The 9,197-nt window shown below is 47.4% G+C and overlaps 1 protein-coding gene across 1 annotated transcript; it reads right to left on the bottom strand.

Annotated features, from left to right (window-relative positions):
- Nucleotides 1-761: 761 nt before the first annotated feature.
- Nucleotides 762-7,560, bottom strand: MRPS15 (mitochondrial ribosomal protein S15). Its single transcript, XM_066265072.1, has 8 exons — nt 7,363-7,560; nt 7,042-7,086; nt 5,906-5,981; nt 4,447-4,495; nt 3,874-3,958; nt 2,888-2,946; nt 1,158-1,349; nt 762-914 (listed from the first exon to the last, which is right to left on the bottom strand). Exons 1-8 carry the CDS (start codon nt 7,472-7,474, stop codon nt 777-779), a joined length of 756 nt encoding a protein of 251 aa, XP_066121169.1. The 5' UTR covers nt 7,475-7,560; the 3' UTR covers nt 762-776.
- Between the last annotated feature and the right edge of the window lie 1,637 nt (nt 7,561-9,197).

Genomic DNA, 9,197 nt, shown 5'->3' with positions numbered 1-9,197 from the left:
AGGGGGCAATGCTCTGCCCCTCCGGGGCATTGCTCTGCTGCGACCAGAGCCACTCTAGCGCCTGGGGCAGAGGCCAAGGAGCCATCCCCAGCGCCCAGGCCATCTTTGCTCCAATGGAGCCTTGGCTGCGGGAGGGGAAGAGAGAGACAGAGAGGAAGGAGGGTGGGGGTGGAGAAGCAAATGGGCGCTTCTCCTATGTGCCCTGGCCGGAAATCGAACCCGGGTTCCCCCCCCCCACCAGGCCGAAGCTCTACCGCTGAGCCAACCGGCCAGGGCCATGTATAGTTTTCATTTCTTGCTCTCTGCATCACTATATTCTTCCATATTACTGCTCTTTTCTCTCCTCCACTCGCACTGGCTCCTAGGCTAAATTTCAGAAGATACCACTTTCAGCATGACATATCCCTTCAGTGGCTTCCTACAGTTTGAGATCGCCTTGGCATGGCATTCAGGGCACTCCACTGTCTCTGATTACCTTTCTGGGGACATCTCCTATACTCCCCTGGCCTTTCCCAGCAGCCAGCCAGCTACGCTTCCTCTGTGCTGCTCTGCTCAGTCTCACCTCCACTGAAACGCTATTTGGATGGAGTTGTATGTGTGTGGGGGGATGATGAGAGTATATCCTCTGATGTGTGAGGGCAGGGCCTCTGCCTCAGAGAACCCTGGGATCCTAGAGAGAATGAAAGGATGAATGATTGCCTTCTCCTCAGGCCACAAAGAGCCTCACCTTCTCTCCTATTATTCTTCAAGGCAGAAAGATATAACTTTAACAAAATTTATTGGTTTTCCTTGATTGTGTCTGGTTCGGCTTTGGAAGAGCTTTCTGGGTTCACCGTGTCTTGTTTCCGGGCTGCTGCTGCTGCAGCCTTTAAGGCCCTTTTTTGCTTCTTCAGCTTTTGAGCTTCCTGGAAAACCTGAAGATGGAAGGCAGCAGAAAAAGACTTTGTAATCCTATGTAAAACCGCTGACTGGGAGAGATGGGCTGGGAACTGACTCCCCCAGCTGGTCACCCCAGCCTTTTTCCATGGGGTTGGTGGCCAGCACAAGGTCTTGGGGCCAGTTTCATGTTAGGATCAGAAACAGACGACCCCTCCCTTCTGCTCTCTCCACTACAGTTCCAGATTGGGGCCAACCAAAGCAGCAATTTGGACTCATACCCGAATGCACAGAGCCTTCTTGGTGACCCAGCGGCGGTGGGCTGTTCGGTAGTACTGAGGGGGAAAGGTGTACTCAATCCCCAGCTCCTTGCACGTCTTCTCAAAGACATTATAGTTGGTCATACGGAGGTTTTTGAGCATCTTTTTCCTCTGGTCAATGCTCATCAGCAGATAGCGCTTGTGGGCTTTATCCTGTAAGAGTGGGTGTACCTTTCAGTATTATAGTATATATATAGGTAAGTGGTATGCCACTTCATAGTAATAAAGGATAGTCATTTTATCATCTCACTAAAACTTCCCAACAATCTCATGCAAATATCAATGTAACTCTGAGGCAGGTATTGTTATTGTTTTTCTCATTTTACAGATGGGGAAATAAAGGGTAAATGTTATCAGGTGTTGAATAGGGGTCTATTGGTATCACTCCAGATCTCAAGCTCTTTCCCCACACTGCCCACTTAGCCTCTCCGCACCCCAGCAAACTGTTGGATGGAGTGGAGAGGAGGGAAATACTTCTGTTTTTCCTGGAGACCCCTACCAGGCATTGCTCCATGAGAAAATTCTGCAATGGGCCTTGTATTTCACAATCCAGAACAAAACTCTGACCTCCAAGGAACAGGCTCAACCAGCTCTAGAGGACACTGAGGTGCCAACCTGGAGCTGGACCGGTCTGTATTCACAACTGTTTGTTTATTAAAAATACCAACTTGACCTGGGGTGGTGAACGCAGTGCAATTTATAGCTGATGTATTATAGAATTGTACACCTGAAACCTGTATTTCAATAATTTTATTAACCAATGTCACCCCAATAAATTCAATAAAGAAATGACCAGCAACTGCTTAATTACAGCAACTCAGTACCCAATACTATGCTGAAATATGGCATAATGGCTAAGAATTTGGGCCCTGAGCCCTAGCTGGGTAGCTCAGTTGGTTACAGTGTTGTCCTGATATATGTCAAGGCTGTGAGTTTGACTCTTGGTCAGAGCACATACAAGAATCAACCAATAAATGCATAAATAAGTGGAACAACAAAATGATGTTTTTTCTCTCTAAATCATTAAAAAAAGAAAAAAAAAGAAAAAAGGAATATAGGCCCTGGAGCAAGACCACCTCCTTTCAAGTCTAGCACATCAATTCCTATAATTTAACTTCATGCCCAGACTATTCCTCTGTAAAATGGGATAGGAAGATGGGTATAAAGGTTAAATAAGCTCATGCATGTAAACTATTTAGAAAGAGGCCTAAATACTTTATTTGTATCACATTGGCTGCTTTCATTATTTAATGTAGTCCTTGCAATTCTGTCAGTAGGTATTATGATCCCCATTTTACAGACAGAACTGAGGCTCAGACATGTAAGTAACTTTTCAGAATCCTTAACTAGTTAAGTAGAAGTGACAGAGCTGGGATTTGAACTCAAGGCAACTTGTCCCCATTCATGCATTCAACAATATTTACTAAGCATCCACAATGTGCCAGACACGACCATGCTCTAAAGTTTGTGTTCTTGTCTACTGGTGACACTTGGCACAGCCCTGGAAGGCTTCCATTTCTCTAGTGAAGGCGGGAGGTGAATGTTTCCCCCACTGCAGCTGTGGGGTGGGCACTCTGGTGGTCTAGCCTCCTGGCATCTCAAGCTGCCTCTTTGGACCCAGAGCCCTTCACCTCTGAGACTCCTCTGTCCTGGCTGCTGGTATTTAGCTGTGAGCAATGCTCAAGGTTTACCTTTCGATGTTTCTGCATGTGTTCTTCGTAATTGCGGATCTTGATAGTCAAGGCAACAACTGAAACCACAAACCACAGAGGATGAGAGCGGGCACAGAGGAAGGAAGGGCCCAGGCCTGGGTTATGTATTAAAACCTCAAGGAATAACAACCACCAAGACTCCTGCCCAGCTCTCGGTAATTCCTGAAGCACTCTGAATGTCAAGATCTCAAAAGACTTTGGATTATCTTTCCTTTAGAAAGCAAAGCCTAAGGAAGGGAAGCTCCTTAATCTTATAAAGGTATCATCCCCAAACCATAGCAAATAGCAAACTTAATGGTAAAACTTTAGAGCATTCCTATTAAATTCAGGAATTAGTCTAGGAGGCATGCTGTCATGGTTAATGACTCAACATTGTACTAGAGGTCCGAGCCAATGCAATAAGGTCAAATTCCCAAATTTGACAACGGTCTGCTCCTTGTCTTTCCTCTTCAAGCTGCCACCCTTATCTGTGTGTTTTCACTAAGGAGTTTTCAGAATTATCAATAACCACTCATCTCCTAAAGTCCCAGAACATCCTTCCTCAGGTATCCTCTTGTTTGATTCCTGTCTATATGAAACAACTGGGGCAAAGGCAAAAGCAAAAGGTGGCCCCAAGAAGAGGCTGGAACTATGGCAGGCCCTTGAGTTCTGGGAGCACCCAGGGCAGTGGGAACCGTGGGTCTCACCCCAGGGCCGCTTCACACCATCTGAGCTGAAGCAACAGACAGAAAGATGAACTTGGGTTCCTGAGCTCACATAGAGGTATGAGGAAGGATCTGGGCACTGACTCCAGCATCACAGTTCAGGATACATAGTCCAGTTTTCATTATTCTTGGTCCTTCCTGCCTCTCCCTTGAATAAGCCACATCTACTCCCTAGCGTACTTGCAGATGAGGGCCCTGCAGATCAACTACCAGCTAGCAGACTCCCTTATACCCCGACTCCCCAAGGGCCCCCTGACCAACTTCGAGCCTCCAGGGATCTGGTGTCCTCAGGGTTTGCCACAACCTTGTTCATCAATTGTTCCTGCTTGATTTTTAGCTTCTCCTTCTGTTGAAGATAGAGACAAAGAATCTGTAAAGTCTGCCACGCCCTAAGAATCAGCCCTTACACTTCCAAGGCTCTGGCTGCAGTCATAGCAACTAGGCCATAAGGCTCAGGGCCTGACTTCACTCTGCGATCAGGCCCTGGCCTCTGGCCAACCACATGGCTATTTACATCTAGTTGAGCCCAAGGTCAGCCAATGCTACAGACAGGAGAAATGGCTTGTTGGATGAATGTCCCTAAAGCTTGCGAATTCATTCAGACATCAGATCTTTATTGAGCACCTACTGTTCGTCAGGTGCTAGGTACAAAATGGGGGAACAAGGCTGTCCCTGACCTTGAGATGCTGTCTCAAGGTTATAACAAGTAGACACAGAATGACATTGATATAAATGCTGTGGCTTGAAAAGCATGGGATGGGAGGTGTTACCAGGGTAGGAGAAAGTCCCAGAGGAGAGGACTGAGGGTGCCAAGGTTTGGCACAGGCCACTTACCTGGTTTGCCATTTCCAATGACAACAGTCTTTTCACAATATCATCAACACTGTGGAAAAAATCACAGAAATGAGAGACAGATGGGGTAGAGGGAAAAGGGAAGCAATTCTATTTTCATTTTAGTTTGAAAAACAAGGATGATTAAAAATTTCTTTTATAACCTCCAGAGAGACAAAATGAGTCTTTCGGGAAGCTTGGGAGCCATTTCCCCTGGAGTAAAAGCATGAATCTGATTTGCTGGGCTGAGAACATGAAATGATGTGATAACTGCAGAAAATTGAGGCTGTCAGCTCAAGTGTTCCAGGCTTGTCACAGGGAGGGGAGAGGGAGGATTTCCATTTTAGCTAGGATATGGTTCAATCTGCCTTGAGACACTTCAATTCTGTAATCATTATTTCTTTCTTAAGTCACACTGCACAAGGAGGGGTTTCCCAGCTACCACCGCTCAGGACAGATTCTGAACAGAAAGGCCTTGGCCTTGATGTCATTTGGCCTGGGATTCAAACCCCAGCTCTGTCCCTTAGGAACTGTATGACATTGGGCAACTTGATAATCTATAAAATAGGGGTACTATTTCTTCCCTCAGAGAGCTTTTTGAGAGAATCAAGATATGAGAGATTTTTACAAAGACCTGTGCCTCCTGCTTGACCAGGCGGTGGCGTAGTGGATAGAGCATCGAACTGGGATGCGGAAGACCCAGGTTCGAGACCCCGAGGCCGCCAGCTTGAGCGTGGGCTCATCTGGTTTGAGGAAAGCTCACCAGCTTGGACCCAAGGTCGCTGGCTCGAGCAAGGGGTTACTCGGTCTGCTGAAGGCCCATGGTTAGGGCACATATGAGAAAGCAATCAATGAACAACTAAGATGTCGCAACGAAAAACTAATGATTGATGCTTCTCATCTCTCTCTGTTCCTATCTGTCTGTCCCTATTTGACTCTCTCTCTGTTTCTGTAAAACAAAACAAAACAAAACAAAACAAAACAAAACAAAAAAACCTGTGCCTCCTTGGTATCTAATGGTATAGGGCAGTGGTGGGCAAACTTATTAGTCAACAGAGCCAAATATCAACAGTACAATGATTGAAATTTCTTTTGAGAGCCAAATTTTTTAAACTTAGACTATATAGGTAGGTACATTCCTTACTGAGGTAGCGCCCGCACGTGGTATTTTGTGGAAGAGCCACACTCAAGGGGCCAAAGAGCCGCATGTGGCTCGGGTTTGCCGGCCAGGAGTATAGGGTCTTTACCCACAGCACAAAAAAAGTAAGTGGTTAAGCCCCACCAGCTCCATTTGTCCCTGCTGCCCACTCACCCTCACCATGCCTGGGCTTCTACAGTTGTCTGCCCCATTCTATAATCAGGCTTCAGGTATGGCAGGCCAGGCCTTGAAGCCAGTCTTCTACCTCTCCTTGCCAATCCTCCCAGGGCCCTCTCCTCATCACAGAGATTTCTTCCTGCTTACTTCTCAATTCCAGGGACGTTCTGGTAATCTTTGAGCAGTGTGGAAGGAGGCGGGTCATCTTCTTGGCTGGGCTGGACTGTCAAGTGGAAGGATGGAAAACACCCAGAGTCAACTTTCACTGTCCATCACTGCAGACTTGACTCTTCTCACCAGTTCTATCAGAGACATCCAGGGTCTCAAGCAACGCGCTGGATCTCTCTGGGCTGTTGCTCCTCTGCAAACTTCCTGGGCACCTGCCTTAATATTTCACTTTGGGAGTAGATGGCCTTTCCCAAGACCCTGTACAGTGCCTTCAACTCTCACTCCTGTCTGGCTATACAGTTATTGGAGCCCCAGTAGGATGGGTTCTTCTGTGGATAGATTGAATTTGACTTCCTTTGAATCCTCCCTCCCAGTCTGATCCACAGCCCAGCACAGAACATACACTCAACACTCGCCTCATGAATGATATATGGGGGTTAAGGAGGAAGCCCTAACTTTAGGACCCCTGAAATGTAAGCACCAAAAGCACAGGAAAACCCGTGTGTCTTCTCTTGGAGGTGAGGGAGAGTTATGGGGGACAACAACTTGTCCTCTCCAGTCAGACCCTATTTGCTGCTATGTAAATAATAGCAATAAATACTAATATGTACTACAGTTTATTGCACACAGTACTAAGGATGCTTTTCATGTGTTATTATTGAATCCTAACAATGATCCTCTCAAACAGATACTCTTACACTCATTTTAGAATGAGACTCAGAGAGAGGGAGTAACTTGCCCACTATCATTTACCCAGTAGGAGAGATGTTTGCCAATATGCAGACTGCCTTGTAAGGGGAAACCATACCCTCCACCTCAGAAGGGCAGACACAAAGTGCTATATACTAGGTAGCCCTGGGTAGGATCCCTCTGGCTAGCTCATGTCCACTCCCACCCGGTGGGAAGATTCCTGCTCCCGCCCACCTCCCCTGGCCCTGCGTGCAAGCTCCAGGCTTTGTGACAAGGCAGACGTGGGGGGTCCTCTGCTTAGGACCTCTGGCCCACCCCACCTAGTGGCTGAACCTGCCGCCTCTATCCTCTGGGCCACCCCAAGCTTTCTAGGCAGTCTCTCTTCCGTCCCAAGCTCGGTCCAAGTCCCACCCAAGAGTTCCCACCTGGTTTCTGGATGGCATATCCGCGGGCAGCCCGGAGGATGAGACCTATGCAGAAAAGAGAGGGCTGAGGCCACATCTTCAATAGTCCAGCCTCGATTCCTTTCTATTTCTCTTCTTTGCACCTCTGCGCCTGACCACTGTCCCATTTCTTTTGCACCGCGCTGCCCCACGTCTCTCCCACCTCGTCTCACTTCTTCCCCTCACACCCCCCTTTCTCCCTTAATCTGCTGCGGTACTTCTCCCTTATCCTTGTCCTCCCGTGTCCTCCATCTCTGCCAAACCCATTCCCTACTCCTGCTGTCCCGTTTCTTAGCTACTCACCGCGAGGAGGTGAGGGAAGGCCCCAGTGGTCGGATGGAAACCGGGCGCACCCTCCACGGGTTGGGGCTTGGGTCCGAATGGAGCTCAGCACCCTCCACGCCGCCCTCAGCATGGTGACTCTTGACCCTGGCGGGCGGCGTCGCCGTTGCCTGCGCTGTGCAGACCGGATTACACGGGCGCCGCCATGCTGGCTTAGGCTCGACGAATCGAGTGCAGCTGCGAGACCGGAGCAGAGGAGGACCGAGAGGGTGGATTGGAAAGGCAGGGCTCGGTGATGAAGCGGCACTGGGTGGAGCGCGGAGGTCTGGTTAGCGATTGCTGGCGGCGGGGGAACTTGGCTGTTGTCTGGCCACGTTCGTGGTTTGAGGTGCTGTATACATTCTAAGGTGCCATTTTTTCTCGGACATGCATCCCGCCCTTAATCACACTCTGCGTTGCTGACTTCAGCCCCGATTATTTGGGGGCTTCCGTGGGGTCTGTCGTAGCCTTCTCCCCCGAAACTAGCATTTCTACCCCCCCCCCCAAGTCCAGGAGGAGGCCTTGTAAGAACTACTGGGTTTCTGTTTATTTTCTGGAATAAGCCTTGTAGCCTGATGGTTAAGGTCGCTGACTTTGGAATCTGACAGCTCAGTCATTTGCTCACTATGTGATTCTGTGGGCAAGTCCCCCAGCCTTTCTGGGCCACAGTGTACCATCCATCAAATGAGGATGGTAATACAATTATCTACCTTTCAGGTTGTTGGAGGATTAGCCGAGGCAGTTGTGTATATAACTTAAGCATCCGATGTATAGTGAGCATTCAATAAGTATTAGCTGTAATAATATTTGTGAAATGTGGAGTTTAAGGACAAATACAAATTAAAAGTAGAAAAAATAAAATTTAATTCTCCCTGGTGCAAAAAAGGAAAAGAACACTTGTAATTGTGAATGCTTTTTGCCCTTTTGAAACGTATGTAAATCTTTTTAAAAGCTAAGTAGCCGCTTGCCCGTTTTACAACCCAGGAATGTCTTGCTCAAGGACCTCGGAGCCATCTCTTTGATATGCAATCATTAAGGAATCTCCCTGTTTCTGTGGGAGGGTAGGTGCCTGGTGCCTACCTCCTAGTTACAAACCTCTCTCCTAAGGATATGAGAAATTTATTTTTCTTTTACCTAAATGCAATTAGCAAACACAGGTGACTACCCCATTTACCAGGTGAATTTGGGATGACCCCTGTGTGAGTGAGATATGCTGTCAAGTCTTCTTGCTTGAGAAGTAGTTATTGTTTATCTTGAGAAAATGTATGCAATAAGCCATATCTGTTTGGGTATATAAAAAAGTAAAATTTCTTTCTGTTTTTGCAATCCCTTAGCTAATTGCCTATGATGTGTATCTCATTCTGGTTTAGTGCTCATTCAATAATAAAACTGTTTTCTTCCTTTTCTGTTCCTGTAGAGAGGTTTTCTAGGTTGGTGGGAGATTTTGTTTATAATTATATTTCCCCAACAGAGATTACTCTTTTTCCACAGTCTATATCCCTGTGTCTCACTCTGTGAGTCCCTCCAGGGAATCCTGGCCACTGTATCCTAGTGGTCAGTTTTAAAGTATCTACCACTAGAATGGGAGTTCTTTAAAGATGGAGTGAGCCTACACCCTGCTTCCAGCATAGGGTTCTGGTTGAATGAATGAATGAAGGAAGGAAAAACAAACCAGCCAACAATTCTGAGAGGTACAACCCCCTGCCCCCCTGATTGCCGGGGCTCTGAAAAGAAGAAGAACGGAGCCTGACTTGTGGTGGCTCAGTGGAGAGAGCATTGACCTGGAGTGCTGAGGATCCTGGTTTGAAACCCCAGCC

The sequence above is a fragment of the Saccopteryx bilineata genome, chromosome 3, assembly GCF_036850765.1.
Source record: "Saccopteryx bilineata isolate mSacBil1 chromosome 3, mSacBil1_pri_phased_curated, whole genome shotgun sequence".
Taxonomy (NCBI): domain Eukaryota; kingdom Metazoa; phylum Chordata; class Mammalia; order Chiroptera; family Emballonuridae; genus Saccopteryx; species Saccopteryx bilineata.
The sequence above is the reverse complement of the archived record's forward strand: the minus strand, read 5'-3'. Positions and strand labels throughout refer to the sequence as shown.